The 17,529-nt window shown below is 41.3% G+C and overlaps 1 protein-coding gene across 1 annotated transcript in view; it reads right to left on the reverse strand.

Annotated features, from left to right (window-relative positions):
* dcc (DCC netrin 1 receptor) overlaps nucleotides 1–17,529 on the reverse strand; it is a 280,927-nt gene that overhangs the window by 119,855 nt on the left and 143,543 nt on the right. Inside the window, exons 6-7 of the mRNA XM_011482137.3 lie at nucleotides 8,758–8,912; nucleotides 7,950–8,070 (exon numbers count right to left, since the gene is read on the reverse strand). Of these exons, the coding sequence (XP_011480439.1) occupies nucleotides 7,950–8,070; nucleotides 8,758–8,912 (276 nt within the window). The remainder of the gene's footprint in view (nucleotides 1–7,949; nucleotides 8,071–8,757; nucleotides 8,913–17,529) is intronic.

Consider the following 17,529-nt stretch of genomic DNA (forward strand, 5'->3'; position numbering starts at 1 on the left):
AGACACACAGGTTGGTGCAGATGAAGACAGAGTGATGAAGAACTCTGACAGACAAATACATCGCATTAAGAGAGCAGCTGCTGAAATCCCATCACAAAGCAGAAAGCACAGATTTGAAGCTGCTGCTTTGTCTGGAGTCCCACCAACATCACGGTGTAGGATCCTCCAGAGGCCTGCAGTTCTCCGTAGACCCTCTATGGACCCCTAAACGACCCTCACAGGCAGAAACGGCTGCAGTGGGACCAGACACACATGAAGACTCCGTTTCAAACAGTCTGGTTCACTGATGACAGCCGTGTAACCCTGGACGGTCCAGATGGAGGGAGTGCTGGGAGGTTGGATGGCCACCATGTCCCAACAAGGCTGCAACATTAGTAAGGAGGTGGCTGAGTCATGGTTTGGGCCCCAATCATGGGGAGAGAGCTGGTCGGCCCCTTTAGCATCCCTGAAGGTGAATGGCCTCTGAAAAGTAGGCGGAGCTTCTGACTGACCACTTTCTTCTGTGGTACAAAAAGAAGAACCGAGCCTTAATCTTCATGCATGACGATGCAGCATCTCATGCCGGACGGAGTATCTACTCATCATTGGCTGCTATGGGCTTCAAAGGTGATAAACTGATGGGGTGGCCCCCATCCTCCCCTGACCCCCCACCCTATTAAGAACCTCTGGAGCATGTTCAAGAGAAATATAATGTATGTAGGCCTGTAGGCAAATGGAATATGACCTAATGCAGCAAATTCAACAAATGACAATTCTCAGTTCTGTTATGCGTAATAATGTGAAACAGTGATTTAGAAGGTTTTAATGTCATCTTTAGGTTTGTTCAATAGCATTTAATAAATACTCTCATGGTTAGTGACTTGAAAATGATGCTGACTGTCATTTGCATTTAGGATTGAGAAAAATCATGGAAAAATAGCATTTGCATAATAATTTGGAATATAATTAAAGGAAAAAAGAAAATGATGGTTGTGTTGGTGAGAAACACACAGGCAGCCATAAAGCAGAGACCATAATAAGAGACAGAACAAAGTAGCAAAGTGGGTGAAGCATTAAGAGGATTCCTATGATGACAGGAGGTCAGAATATGCAGTCTGCTGTGAGCAAGAATAATGAAGACTGGAAATGTGGAGATTAAGTTTTGCAGAAGAAACTTGAAATGCTCTCAGCAATAACTGTGCATATTTGCATATGTAAGCTTAGAAGCAGGAACCATCCGGCACAAGCCAGACATTTCATGTTTACCTCCACCTGCCTCACGCTCAAACACCTATTTGGTCCTCGCATGATAGAAGAAGAAAGGCTGCCATCACTATGGCAACAAACCCCTCCTTTGTATGGACCACATCCTGCACACAGTGACGGTAAAGTGTTGATTTGTGTGTAGAGAGGTAACGGAGGAAAGCCTTTCTGTGTGTGGGAGATAAAGTGTGCGTGTGCGTTTGTGTGTGATGGGTTTGCTAAGGTCAGACGCACACTGTGGAATACAAATCTGTCATGGCTGACACTCCCCCCCATCTTACTCCACCTCTCCCTCGCCCGCCCTGCCCTTCGCTTGACCCCTCCCATCTCTCCCTCTCCTTTACTTCCACTCTCCTCCGTCTGTCCATCCATGTCCTACCTTCCTCTTCTCGCTCAGCTTTGATAAAATCATGCAAGCTGATTGAATTTTATCTCTATTGCCTCAGTCCCTTATTTCTCTCCTCTTTTCCCTCCTTTCCTCTTTTATACTTTACTTTTGCTTTTTTTCTCTCTCCACTCTTTCTCTAGCCTTTTCCCTAATCTATTCTTTTGCCTCATTGGATTTTTTCCCCCCGTATCCTTAATCTATCCTGCCTCTCCCAGAACCACAGACCCACAACGTCTGATTGGATTTTTTAGCTTCTCCTTTTTTGCACTCCTTTCACACTCTCTCTCTTTTTCTGCTGTCGTCCTGATCATCTCTTCATCTCCTTTTCCCACAGAAGCCAGGAAATTATCTGTCATGGCATGCTTCTCTGCTTTTCTGTATCGTGTTGCTTTAACCATCATTTGAGAGTTTAAAAAAAACAAAAAAAAACTGGAAAAATCCCATTATCTGAATCTTGAAATGAAAAAAAAGTGTTGAATAGTATCAGAATGTAAATCACCTTCCTTGCAGAAAGATTTATTTATTTTCCTTCCAAACTTTATTTGGCATATTTTTCATCCACAGAATTCACTTACAGTGTCGTTGAACTGATATTTATAGATGTGGACCAAAAATATGTATTTATATATAAACAAATAGAAAGTAAGGTATCACTAAAAGGTGAAACAGAAAATAGAAAAACTGACCTTCCCTCCCAACACACCTCCTAACTCAGATGAAGGAAGACTAAAGGTAAATGTTTCCACATATTCCGTTTTGGTTGTGTTGGTTTTACCGTATGTCACTAACCTTCCTGCAGTGTTTCCTTGCGGAACACCGTCCTGCATGTTTTCCGGTTCTCCTGCTTTTGCACAGCGTATTCAGCTCATCATCAGCTTCTGCAGAAGCCTGACAGTGGCAGTCATGGACAGACGGCGTGTTTGAGCAGGGATGGATTGAACAAATACAGGACAGTGGTCCTCCAGGACCAGGGTCAGGAAACACCGCCTTAGAAGGTGCAGAACTATCGGTAGCTGTCCAGTTTGCTGCAAATCTGCCTCTGCAAATCAACTGTAAAGGAGAAATCTACCTGTGTGGGGCTTTTCAAGGAGCACTTCACCGTCGCCGCGCTTTTCACACCCACACACACTGATGGCGGCAGAGTTTTCATGCAAAGCGCTTCTTGGTTACTGTGGTTTCAATTAAACTCCTGCAATTATTTCAACTGTGTCGAGCTAATTAGCCAACCTAAAAACCGTCTAAAGTCCCGTCATCACAAAACGGTCTAGAGCAGATGAATACTGCTGTGGCTAAGCAACACTGGAACCAATAAAGTAATGAAGGAAACTATTTCCAAAAGGGACTTAAATAAATATTCATTTGGGGAAAGCGTGTTTTTAAGTCAAATTAATCGTTCATTTTAGCAGCAGAAAAAGAAAAAAAATATTAATGACAGTGTTAAAAAAGGAAAGCAAAAAGGAAGCAAAGCAAAAGCACACTTCTAACTACCACACGTGAACTTCCTGTCAACAGCATGAGTGTCGCAGACGTCCTGCAGATCCAAACGTTATGCACACATCTGTAGTTGGGCGTTCAAATCCCTGTGCTTGTTGCTACACACCTGAGAGCGTGAAATGTGTTCAACAGATTTACTGGAGTCCCATCCGTGTTAAGTAAGCATGTAATGGTTAATGCAGAGTGTCAAGCATGGCGGCATTGGGTCCCAGGCTAAACATTTCGGATCATAAAGCAGTCCATTTAACCACCAACTTTTATTTTGAAAGTTCCACAGTCTCCCCTCTTTGTCATTCACTGCAGAAGCAGAGCGAACGCAGTGACTGACAAACCCACCAAAAGGCTTTTTCTAGTCAGTTGTTTGATTCCATTGGAAACTACCCCGTCTTTGCGTTTATTCACAAACTTTACAAAACCTTTGCAGAAAAAGAAGAGAATTTCGAATCAAACAACACAACCTGATGGCTGCCATTGATTTAGCCAATGAATGACTGCAACTGTAATCAACTAAACTTCAATCCATTCAAAAATAGGACTTTTTTTAAATTGGAAGATAAAGAAACTTTTATGGAGTCAAATCAGGATCAGCTTAGAGTGAAGGAAAAGGCAGATTGTAAATTTGAAAAAGATAAAAAAAGAAAATTTGAAAACAGTTTGAACTCAAAAGAACACCATTGAAAATCTGAAATATATATTTATTAGATAAGATTCATGTTTTCATTCTTTAATTCTGGACTTTCTTTACTATGAAGGTTTGAGCTTTAAGAGTTTAAACTAGAGAGAAAAGTGTGAAAATGTGAGGCGTCCTCTCTGACTGATGGGAAACATGTCCCTGTAGCCAATGAGATCCAAGCCCCGCCCCCACGTAAAATTAAGATCAGCTCAGCTGCGAAAACCCTTCAAAAAAGTTTGAAAATACAAATAAACATTTCTTTTATTTAGTAAACTTCTTTGGTTTAATTTATTGTTTTTATTCAAGTTTCAAATTTACAATTTTAGTTGAAAAAACTTTACAATAATTCCTTCGAGTTTCCAATGTTGTACCTTTGACTTAAAAACTGGTTTCAAGTTTGGATTCAGTTTTTCCAAATTTACAATCTGGTTCTTGCTTCTCTTTAGGCTGATCCTGATTTGACCCCATCACTCAAGTGGGACTCAAGATATATTTAGGATTTTGTTGCATCTTTGCTTTTTTCATTTCTACCTTTATAAATGTGCAGAACCACACGATGAGTCAGCATTTTAAAAACCCTCTTTGTGTTTCGTCCAGACCTGCACACAGGTCAGAGCGGACAACGCCCGGCTGAGTTTGCAGGTGGAAAGCTTCATGAAAGGTAGATAAAAACCATCCATGTATGATGGTCGACACGGGTTCTCGATTAACGAAACCGCCCGATGTCAGTAAAGTTGGAGCTTTGGTGAAATGTTTTCCAACACAGGAAACCGAGATGTTTAGACTTTTGTAGAAGTCACGACAAAATCCCAAAGAACTTTGTGTTTCCTGTCAGAACCGAGCCTGTGTCAGAAGATGTTCATTCAATAAAAAAACAAAAAGAAACAAAAAAAAGATGTTCATTCAATAAAGTTCATAGCGATTGTATTATTAACTGACTTCTTAGGTTCTTCTCTTATCGGGACGGGTTGTGTTTTTCTCATGTCAGGTGTGTGAAAAACAACAAAAAAACACACACAGAAGAGGACGCCTCTGATCACAGAAGAACCTCGGAAGTCAGAAGACATTCATTTTCAAGGGTAACAAGGTGGTGTGCCGACAGTCACACACACACTTCACGTGCTCACACTCTGTGCTGTGATTTCTCGTGGGAATGTCTGATTGGCCGCGGTTAGCCTCCTGGGATGTGCGGTTCCCGTGGCGATAGTAACCAAGCGATTCCACCAACCAACCATCTGACCCTCTAAATGTGAGTGCTGCTGGCTCGGGGAGCAGCAACACGCTGAACGGCAATCAAAGCAGAGACCAAAACTAAGACGTAAACTCTCATTTTTATTTATTCTGTTTTATGTTTTAAAAGTTTCAGTTTTTATTATAAATGTAGTTTTGTGTTTCCTCCTAGCAAGGACTCCCTTGAAAAAGATATTCCTAATCCTAATGGGACATTTCCTGGGTATATAAAGGTTAAATAAAAATAAAAAAGACCTCCATGAGGGTGCACACACAGCTGATAACACTCAAACACAGACGGGTTCTTGGTAAACTTCCCGTCTTTTGACCTTCTTAATTCTACAGTTTGGTCGAGCTTCAGCTAACGATGAGGTCAGGAAGTGCAGCAGCAGTTCTCCAGAACTTTGACGTCAGCTTAGTGGACATGTTCACTAGAAGAGGCCTTTCTTTCCCTACCAGCAGTCAGCAGGGGGGTAAACAGGTAGCAGGTGGGGGCGAACAATACCACTGGGCCCTCTGCAGTGGATTTGTATTCACCACTTATGCTCTGTAATGTTCACCAAAACCACACTCCAACAGAAAAAATCAGGAAATCACTCTAAAGGATTTTTAAATTTGTACAACGGCGCAGACGAAGTATTTGTCTCTGAAAAACAACAACAGACCTGTTCACTTCTTTAAGAAGGTCTTCTGTCCTCCACCTGTATTAATGTCACCTGTTTGAACTGCTTATCCACACCTTTAAACAGTCAGACCTCTCTACCACGACCAACGAGCTGTCTGAGGACACCAGGGACAAGACTGTAGACCTGACCAGACTAGAATGAACCAACCGACAAACAGAAGCAGCTTTCAGAGAGAGGATCAGAGCAAATTCCAACAAATCTTTTCCAAATAGGCTACAGGTTTTACAATTTAAAAAATGAAAACATGTGAACACATGAGTGACAGAAAAACAGAAGAAGAAATCCACTCTGTCCAAACAACTAAGATACATAAACAGAACTTATTTGCCGCTTTTTTGTTTTAATTTGGGGTTTTTTCGGCGGCGTCACATGACTATCTGAGGACTGGCATGTGTAAGGCTGTAAAAGCACACAGGCAGGCTACTGTCACGGCATCATCTGTGTCCCACAGGGTTATCCAGACTTTAACGTCACATCAACACAATTTCCCAGAGGAAATACCCCGGGGCTCACTTTCTTTACAGCTTTTTCATTTACATCCACAAAACACCCACAAACTCCCACACAGAGCCACAGCCGTGGGCGCTTGGAAGTGCGTTGTGCTGACTCAGGCATTCAATAGAAAAGCTTAGTGTGTGTGTGTGTGTGTGTGTGTGTGTCTGTTTCTACCATGAAGTAGCTACTGCTGTCACCCCACACGCCTACAGGATTTTAACCCAAACACAATCAACAGTACAACAAACAACCGCTCTGCCAAAGTCAGCTCGCTTGGTGTTCTGTCAGCTGTGACTTTAATCTGATTACTGAGAAACAGAAAAAAGCAGATCAAGTATCCAGCTCCCCTTAAAGTGAACAAAAGCTTTACAACAAGAGGCCCGCTAAGCAGAAAACACCGACAACCTCGCTGATGGAAACAAGCGCCGTGGATGGAAACTGGACTGCTAAAAATCCGGACTGCAGTTAGCAAAAACGGCTGTTCTACATGCAATTACTGCTGTATGCAAAACAAGTGAGACATACAGAGAAGTTAGTTTAAGTAAAGAAATGTACTCTCCCCTCGACATTCAACTCTAAATCTGTTCCATAAACGTAATGGCTGCAGTACGATGCTCTCTCTTCCACGTTCCAGATGACAAGCGTGCAGCAGCGTTCTGCACCAGCTGGAGACGGGACAAGGATGAGTGAGAGACACCAAAGTACAGAGAGTTACAGTAATCCAGCCGAGAAGTAACAAAGACGTGGATTACTGCCCCAAAGTGCTTTCTTGATAAAAATGATTTGACTTCAGCCAGCTGCCTTAACTGAAAGAAGCTGGATCTCACCACTGAACTGATCTGCTTGTCCCAATTAAATTCATTGTCCATCTTCACTCCCAAGTTTGTGACAGTAGATTTAACCAATTGAGTGACAGAGACTGACACTAATCTGAATTTTGAGTCACCCAAAAGTTAAGAATTTCTTGTTTGTGAAACAATTCCTGTAATAAATCTTCACAAAATGCTTCACATCTTTCATTTCAAGCACGGCTCCGATAAACAGACAACTTTGCTGTAGTGAGTTTAATCAATTTCAACTTTAATCTCAACATTTTGACTTTTTTTTCCTGTAAGTAAAGAACAAAAAAACAATAATATTCTCCAGATTTTTTTCTCACCTGACCCTAACACTCTGTTCTACAGCAGAGATATTTTAGATAAAAGAAAAAGCAGCAGATTGTCTTTTTACCTGACAGTCCAATCACTGGAGATTAAAACAATAGAGTATTTTTTAGACAGATTATAAATGGAATGAGTAGATTATGTGTGCAAGTGGCTGTCAAAGGTTTGGCAATAATAATAACATGTATGAATATCAAAACAGAGACAAGAGATTATCCAACCAGAACGATCCGTCTGAGGCAAGTTGGTAATCGAGTCGACTTCTACCGTTTTAAAATCATTTCAAAATGAAATGGATCATCTTGAAGAAAAATCCATGGAAAACTTCACCTGCACTGTTCAGTATCAGGTACTTATCTGAGTCACACTGGTTGAAGTTTTGGCTAAAGATGTCCCGCATTGATCTTCGTCCAGTGAATCGGATCGTTCATAGTGAACCAATGTCAACCATGAATCGGACCGTCAACCACAAATTGTGTTATGAATCATTGTTAGAATGAATTGTTACAGCCCAACAGAATGAAGGTGGCAGTTTGATTGTCATTGTGGAGTGTATACATGTTTGTGTGCATCCATACCTGGCTCTCGGAGCAACAGCTGAGCCATAGCCTGCGAGCTACCAGCAGAGTTCTCAGCAACGCACTGATAAAATCCTTCATCAGACTTCACCAAACCCAAAATCTGCAGGTTGCTGCCGTCCTGAAAGACAACAGACTACCGTCAACAACGCATCTGAAATGTAGGTCAGCCTTTGGCTGTGCAGGCTTCTGACAAAAGCAGGAACATCGAGAAAAAAAACAACTGTTCTCATTCAAGCGCTTAATATACCACAAGAAAACAAGTAGACTAAAACAGTGCTAATGAGATTTAGCAGATGACTAGACAGCGGGAAGATCTTCCCTTCTCTGCTGGTCGTAGTGCAGCACTCATTACTGCAACCAGCCTTCAGTAATTGTTTTATAAATTCACTTACGAAATATTTTCATCATCTCTGTCAGCTGGAAATGAAACCCACTTATTAAACGGTTTGATCCAAAAGATTAGTCTTTGTGTGCAACACTGAAGCTTTACCAAAAGACTCACAGTGAAAAAGAGCAAAGACGCTGTTTGTGAGAAAAGTGTGAAAATGTGGCAGTACACACCTCACGGGAGACAATCTTCTAATTAATTTAGACATTGGTGTTGAAAGTTTGAGTCACCTCAAATAGAATTAACTAAGTTACAGTAATCACTTACAAATCGGTAATAAAGTGAAATATATTTATTTGCAAAAAAACTCTTCTTTGAGGCAACATTATTAAACCCTGACCTAACACTGCTTAAGGAAGGGTTTTTTTTTTTTCTTGGTAAAGTACAAGATATATATTTCTATAGTGTATGACCCACCACTATTTGAAAGTAGTCACTTGGGATTACTTCTTCCCCGTTCTTCATCCAGCGGATAGTCGGCAGGGGATTTCCTGTGACGGCACATTCCAGCTCGATGTCGGTGGACTCGGAGGCGTAGGTGTTGGTCGGATAGTTCAGGAACTGCGGAGGAACTGGAAAAACACAGACAATGGTATTAAAGTCAGCCTGAGATTTGCTTGAACACTGAAAGTCCAGTTAATTAGGCAGCAAGCTAATTGGTACAATCCCAAAGTTATTGTTGAAGAACTAAATGTGTTGGAGCTCATTAGCTTCAGTCGATCCTCAGCCAGTCAACTCTTCAAACTGCAGTTTTTCAGGGTTAGTCTTGTTTTGAACCCAACAGGCAGACAAATTAGCTAACGTTCATTTTCAGCATCAAGCTACAGAGCTTGGTTTACTCCTGGGAATGACAAAAACAAAAACTCTGCATTCTGGACTGCTTACTACGGAAAGTAAACCAAAGACCCGCTCCGATCATCTTCCCAGTGGTCTTTTCATTATGATGATGCCGTTTTTGGTCTAAACGCTTACTCTGTTATACATCAAAATAATCAGCGTGGAGAACAAAACAATTTCATTAAAGTTTATTGTGAGTTTTATTTTAAAATGTCCTGGAATTTCAGTTTCAGGTCCTTTTAATTCTGTTTCAGACATTTTTCCTTTAGTGTTTTCATCTTGAAAGGGGTGTGGTCTAACCGTCAAAGACTATTTAATAGATTCTACAGTTTATCTACAAATCTGTGTCAAATCACATTTTCTCTCTCCTCTACAGCTTCATGTGTTCGTTGGTTTAGGCAAAGAACACGTAAACCAACGTAGAACATGAACCATGTGTGATTATTGTGCTGGTTGTATGCAGTTTTTTGGTGATTCGTGCATCAATTTCTTAATTTGAACATGTTATGTGCGCCGTGTACGTGAAATAAAATTTATAATGAAAAGTCTGTTAGACAAACGTGGAACGGTCGTGGAAAGACACAAACTTGTCTATACATCTATCAAAAATCACAGCTCACATTCAAATACCCGTAAAGACCCGCCGGCCGAAACCTTCGACGGACATCTGAGCACATGGATGAACAACCAACACAAGAAACACTCATGAGTTTTGTATGTCACACGTGAATCACAAGTTTCATACGTGGTAATTGTAAGTGGTGGTTGTACGACACGACCTTTGGTTTCAACTTTGTGTTTTTCAATAAACATTGTTTTCTTTAAATAACAAACATTAAAGGTCCAACTATCTTGGAGTTTCATAATTATTTTGACATTATTTTATTTTCTACTGCAATTATAGGCAATAAATAAAACCTTTCACATGCCGTTGTGTCATAAAAGGAAGGGAATTACCTAATGAACCAGAACTGGCATTTTTTTTTAAATGTTCCGAGAAGACTTTTGGTGCAGTAAAAGACTGTTTGCTCAGACGTTAGTCATTTAGTCACATGGCCTACAAAATTCTCACAACTGGATCAGAATCCAGTTTAGAACCTAATTAGTCCCAACAGTTTAAGCTGCTGAGATGCAAATCCCAGTGGCAGGGGAGCGACTCCAACTACTGTTGGGTCACATTGAGTTGTAACGGGCATGGCAGGAAGCTAAAGCTGCCATGTTCCAGCTCTGTAGCGGTCTGTGAACATGCAGCGGTGCTCGTGACTGCGAGAGCAGAGATGAGGCAGAAGACATTTTTAGCCTCAGCAGAGACGAGGATGAAGCCTGAAGGGACCTGTGCTGCACCCAGAGCTATAATGCTGCTGTCAGCTTTCCAACAGAATCAGAATTCCCCTCGTCAGCAAACGCACACGCAAACACACAAACACACACATGAGAAGCCCAGTGAGTGTCCGCATGCTCTCATGCATGATGTCACTGCAGCCAAGAACACAGACAAACAAATAACTGTTGCCTGTTTTTTTACAAAAAGAAAGGATAGCTTTGTATTAGGACAGAAGATGAAAGAAAATGACTTTTAAACTTTTTAGGTAGTGGAGGAAACAGGGAGACTAGATTTTAGTAAAAGAAAAAGCGTCGTCCTACAACTGCTATCAATATATCATTATGTAGAGGTGTAACTTTATCACTGCAGTATCGCTCTAATTAAGAGCCAATGATTTCCTTTTAAGTACAAACAGCAACTGCATTCTGAGACAAACAACACGGCCTATAACTCGAATTCCAGGAATTGCTCATGAGACACTGAAAGGAGGAGACACAGGAGAGCGACTCCACAGCAATCAACTCCTTTTTTCAAGACCTGCACAGAGAAAAGCACAGAGCAGTTCTGCTGTTGTCCACTAAAAGCAGCTTCAGAAAAAATGAAGTGAGTGATGACAAACACGAACAAACACGGCTTTAGAGGAGTCAAGAACCATAATCAGCCCTGTAGATGTCTGCTTTGTTCTGCAACAGGAGATGGGAAACGTTCTGAAGGAGAAACTCAGAACCTTTTGAGAAACACTAAACTCACATGAAGCTGGTTACAGGACAAGAAGCAAAAACACAAAGTGGGACAAGAGAAAGGCTTTGGGCTGGGTTAGGGTTAACATGACATCAACCTAACCCATGTTAACCCTAACTAACCCTTTCCAGAAAACCCATTACTTATGAGGAAACAGCCATTTCTGTGTCTTTAATTTTTCACGTATCATAAGTATGTGAAAGAGAAGTAAGACACATGCAGAATGTAAGGGACCTGCAGCTCATCCCAAACGATGCTGATGTTTTAAATAGATCACAGAAACATGATTTAGAGCCAGTGTTTGCAATAAGCGGTTTAAATGCTGGCATTTCTTAAAACCATGTATGAAACGCTGTTAAATTTTTACCTAACTACTGTTTTTTTTTCTGTCCAACAGCTGAGCAAACAGATGAGAGCTGAAGGCCCCTTGTGTTGGACATATTTATATTTTATATTTCATATATATTCTATATATTTTACTTTAACAACAGGGGTTATGAGTCTTCTGACAAACCAGAGGTATGTCTGAATAAACCCCTTTTGTAATCGAGGCCAAACTTTATTAATTTAATCATATTTGTAACATTTTTGTTTTGGACCGGACGGAAAACTCCTTTATGATTGCAGAATATGTTTCTCTAAAGTTCATCTGGGCTTTCTTTTATAATTAGTTTTAGAGAGCTGCTTTTCATTAGCACACCAGAAGAGAGACGTGGATGTCTCAGTGACCAAAACAAAGACTTGGATGGTTACAGGTCACATAGGTCATGCTGAGGGTTCTTATGAGTCATCATAGGTCCTTTGTCCTCAGCTGCAGTGAGAGGCCTGATTAGTCCCTTCAGGGGTCAATGACCTGGCTTGTCCTAGTTGGGTTTTAGGAGACAGGTCCTCGCATGTGAGACCGCCATTTCTGTTGAGCAAGCATGCATCCCTTTTCACAGAAATAGATTTCTTAACTCGTAACCCTGGAGGGTTGATCAGAACTTTTTGCTAGAGCTGTTTGGTTCTTTCAGTTGTAGTGTTCACTGCAGATTTTTTACAATATTGCCCCCACACGCACACAATGATCATGCTTTTGTTACAGTGATGTAAAACCAGTTATTGTTGTTTAGGGGACACATCGTTGGTTTATATTTCAGTCAAAATTACTTATGAAAAAAACCCTTCTCTAGAAATACTACTCGACATACATTGTTGGGAGAAATGAGTTCAAAATGTTCCCACCAAGGGGACAACCTCCTCTGCTTAGCTAGCTTTATTCTCTCTGCACTTCCAAACCTCCAAACTTTCTCCTAACTCTTACTGACCACATGGCTGTCAAAACCACTTCCTGAATCAGTCACATGGTACGGCCGAGCAGTGAAGTTTCGGACGTCGTCCTTTTCAGCTCCTCCCTTGAGCCTTGATCAAAACAGGTGGACACGGGCCGAAATCTGTAAGAGGCAAGTCTGTGGCAGCGTGAACTTTGAAGGTCGTAGACAAACCGGTGAGGCCACAAGGCAAAATGTTCATGCAGATTTTTCTACAGGCATGCTGGGATCGACAGGTTGTAGTGAACACTTCAGCCACACGTACGGGTAAGTAAGGAAGTAGTATGTGAGACGCAGGCGTGTCAGACAGACGTTTCTTTTTTTCCACCCCCCCAGATCATGGACACTGGTGCAAGGAGCCCGTTAATGATGCTCAGGTGAAAGTCCCTGGAATGCAGCCAGACTGTTAGAAATGAGGACATTAGGCAGAGTGTAGTCTGTGTGGTCAAACAGAGATCGTATGGGCACTTATGCATCACGTGCACACTCTCTGTGTGCATCATCTGTAGGTGATAAGTAATGAGGCAGTGCGCCCACCGTACGACTGACTTGGGTGCTGCGTAAAGGACAACCGTATGACAGCAGCACCTGTATGTCTTAAGTGTGTAACTTCCATCATCCTTACAAATATTTCACATTTACCACAACAATGGTACATTCCATTTTTCATGATGAACATGATGCTGAAATCGTTAAGTAATCTGGCTGCGGCGCTCAAATAGTGATGCTGCCAGACCGCCACGCCTGCCACTCAAATCGCGCCGCAGGACCTCAGATGGCGTCTGTACAATGACTTCCCCGCCTCTGCTGCGCTAATGGCGTTGAATGTGAACGCAGCCTTAGACCACGTGTGCAAAGGGTTAGCTCAGGTTTGAGCCCAGGTTCTAAATGTTTGGTCAGACAGACTGGACGTTTGTGGATGAGACATCTGAACTCTTCAGCACTTTCTGCTGATTGCTTCAGAGTGGAAGTGCCTTTCAAATGAATTTTGAGCCATTTTGTTGTTAGGAGAATTCCTTCAGAATTTAATGATTGTTTGGATACTTGTTTTATTTTTTCCTGAAAATATCAGAACAAACGCAGTTTCTGGTTTTATTCTACCTTTTTTGTGTTTTCTGGAAGTCTTTCTTCCACTTTTCTGTGACGCAAACAACAAAATGACTTTATTAATATTCCACTTCCCTCTCAGATCGGCCGACAGCGGGCATTTATATGGTAATGAAATCCAGCCACAACCAGCTGACCTCAACCAGACACAACAAGTCTGACTTCACTGCGTCTGGGTTTGCATGGCTTATCACTGAGAACCGATTGTTTCTAACTTTGCTTCAAACAATGGGAGTCAGTGGCGTAAAAGAGAAAGGAACTACCATCTCACACTCTCTCCCACACACAGCCGCACACACAAAACAGTATCAGTGATGCTGGGGCTCTGTAGCTGCACCTAATAACTTCTACTCTGTATTCAAATGGAAATCAGCTCCATCATTCATTTCCATGAACATCTGCTGTGTGTGTGTGCATGTGTTTGTGAACCTGTGTGCCGTGATAGTGTTCAGTGAAGGACAGTCACACACAGACACAGCTTCAGAGGAACACACACACACTCACCCAGACTGTGCAGTAAAGTCATTTTGTGTGAAAACACACTTCATTGCAGGCTTTTTAAATTTGCACTTAACCACTGGCAAAAACTATTAGTCATTAAGTGTATCCCCAAAGACCACATTCATGTGCACACACCCCTCATTGTGCACACGGGCAACCCAGATGTACACACACACATGCACGCATGCACACACCTTATCATTCACTAAGTGAACATAATGTCTGAAAGAATAAATGGGTTGTAAAGCCCCTATCATTCAAGAGTGAAGGACTAACATTACCCGTTGACCATTACAGGCTTTAACTCAATCGGATGTGAATGTGTCCCATAACAATTTAGACTGATGTATTTGAATGCTTCAAGAAGGAAAACATGAGTTTTTAGACCTTGTAGGAGCTCTTGATGTAATGGGCAGCATTAAAGTCCTCCTCCAAATAATAAACGAATGATTCAATTGGGTCTCTAGTTGAAACTGGCCTTGAAGGTCAGTGGAATTTCATTTTGAACCCTGACATTCAGCCTTAGACTCTTTTTGCAGAGAGAACTGGTCATATTTGTCCCCGAGTCTTTCCTATCTACTAGACTGCTAGGCCGGCATCAAAGTGTGGGTAAATGACAATCATTTGCTCCTGAACCCTAATAGGACAGACACATTCATTTTTGCCCCTGATGATAAAATACCCTCCATCAAAAGACACCTGGGTTCACTGAGCTCCTCTGTCCAGTCCAGTCTCAGGAATCTTAGTGTCTGGTTTGACAAATCTGTGTCGGTAGACTCTCACTCAAAGCTCCTTGACAAAAACTGTTTTTATCACTTGAGGAACGTGGCTAAACTGAAGCCTATTTCACCCCAGTCTGACCTTGAGCTGATCATCCAGGCTTTTAACAATTCTGGTTTAGACTACTGCAATTCTCTTTTTACCTGTTTTAGTCTCTAACCCTTGTCCTATCCTAGGGACTTTTCCATTGGGAGTGAGGTCATCTGGACCCCACAAAACAGTGTGCTGAACCTTTTTCTCCAATGGTGTAAACTTATATAGCGCTCTTCTACCTTTACAGTCACACACACATTCACATACTGGGACCAACCTCCCACCAGAGGCAAGGTGGGGTTCAGTGTCTAGGGAGAACACGCCAATGGTCGTCTTGACCCCATAGGACAGCACAAGGGTTACATGTCTCCAATTGGTCCGAAACTCTGCAGCAAGTCTTTTCAATAGGCGCACTCACGCCACCCGTCTGCTTTTATCTCTACATTGGCTTCCTTTTACATTTATAATAGATTTTAAGATTTTGATTTTAGTTTTTAGAGCCTTGCACGGAAAAGCCCCAAACTATATTTCTAACCTTTTAACTCCCTGCACGTTCATTGAAGTCCACTGAAAAGAATCTTTTATGAGTTCCAAAAACTCGTTTTAGAAGTATGGGAGACCTCGCCTTCCAGGCAGTCGCTCCCCGACTCTGGAATGACCCCCCCCCTGTCTCTGCGCCAGATCGAGTGTTTGAAAACTCAAGTTCAGACGTTTTTATTTAGGAAACTTTTACCTGTGTTCATTTTTTATTCTATTTTTTTCGTTTGTTTACTTCTATGCCTGAGTGTATTTTTTGGGGGTCTTACCCGCTTTAGACTCCTGGTGCCATTCTGTGTTCTCTTATTTTATATTGTGTTAACATCGTGAAGCACTTTGTGAGTCGTTCTCTGTGAAAAGTGATCTTTAAATTACTTACTTACTAACTGAGTACTATATTTGGTTAGATAATTAAATGACTTACCTAGGAAAGCCACTGATTCAAGGAAGGGTTTAGTTTTACAGCTACTGATTTACCAAATGTATTTATAAATACACTCATTTTTTTGCATGTCTCACATCCGTTTGCTTCCACCACTCATTGCGAGTGTCTCCAGCACCTCTACCTTTGCCCGTTTCTTTTAGTATATTATTCATGGAATATGTTAGTCTGTATGTTATTGGATTATTATTGATGTTAAAGTGGGATCATTTCAATAGTTCCTGCAAACTCAACTGAGCTTTTGTGGTTCCTTGAATTCCCGTATTTTAGTTTCACTTTGAGACAGTAGTTGTGCTTCCATCACACATGCGTGAAACTTTATCAAAATTCTGGAAATGTAGAAAAACAGAATTTCACAACGACAGTGTTTCCATTAAATCCTAATTATGTGAAAAAACACAAACGGACTAAAGCGATTTTTGGGAATTGTCGTGTTTCCATTAGGCACATTTGTTTTCACAAATCTAATTTTAGCAATTTTATAGTCAATGGAAATGCAGCTCATGATGTATTTTTACAGAGCATCTCTAATTTTGTAACATGCTTGAACACATTAGTGGAGATGTGACAGACCTATTCAACACCTGAGCATGTGCACTGGGTCACAGTTGCCGGAGAACACACATTGTTGACAGGCACATTTCCGGCACTGCACACCAGTTGCTCAGTTTATCAGGTGTATGCAACTAATCTCCACTCCAATGTTTAGCTGCTGAACCAAAAACCAGACACTGTCAGAGAAACACTTTGCGTCTTTTTCAGTGTAATCTCTGCACAGGAAACAATAAACAAGATCTGCTGATCTTTTGGCGAAATTACAAGACAGATACATTGGAAAGGTAATCAGTCCATACTGCCTTACAATGATTTCAAAGCAAAACGCGGTTTTATTTTTCAGAAATGAATGAAAACCAAATGATTTGAATCCCTACCAGAGTTAAGTAGTCAATGCTTATTTGTCCTGTCCAGAATATTATAGATTGGGGATGTGGTAAAGTAAATTGTCAATAGGAATGTTTGATTACTAAACACAAAGCGTGTAACCCTGTAACAATTGAAATTGTTTGCACTTGTTTCTATTCAAATGAGTAGATTTTGCTTCACCTCATTTCTACTCAGGCCTGTGTGGGAGACATTCATCAATGTGGACCAACAGGGATGGTCCCACTTATTCTATTCAACCATGGAAACTCCCATGATGCAGAGGGAACACAATGAACGTACTTGGTGTAGACGTGTAATAACAAGAGGCACATACTGTATGTTACCTTTTCAAATAATTGGCTTTTTGATCCGCTCTGATGGGCTTTGTACCTGTGAGGACTGGTGGTGCTTATGCAGAAACAAGCAGCTCAGTGCAGTTTAATTCTGTGTTTGTCATGTGTTCTAGACTTGAAAGAGGAACAATGTTTGAACATCTGAAGGTCACCCACAACTTTTTTATCCGTTATGGATTCTTCCATTACTGGGTCAACCTTTTGGATTATAAGATTATGAAACTGAGACTATGAAGGAACTTCCTTCCATGTACGTTGAGGACTGTAGTTGTGGTCTGTATCTCTTCCTTTGGCCATCTT

Source organism: Oryzias latipes, chromosome 12, assembly GCF_002234675.1.
Source record: "Oryzias latipes chromosome 12, ASM223467v1".
In the NCBI taxonomy this organism is placed as follows: domain Eukaryota; kingdom Metazoa; phylum Chordata; class Actinopteri; order Beloniformes; family Adrianichthyidae; genus Oryzias; species Oryzias latipes.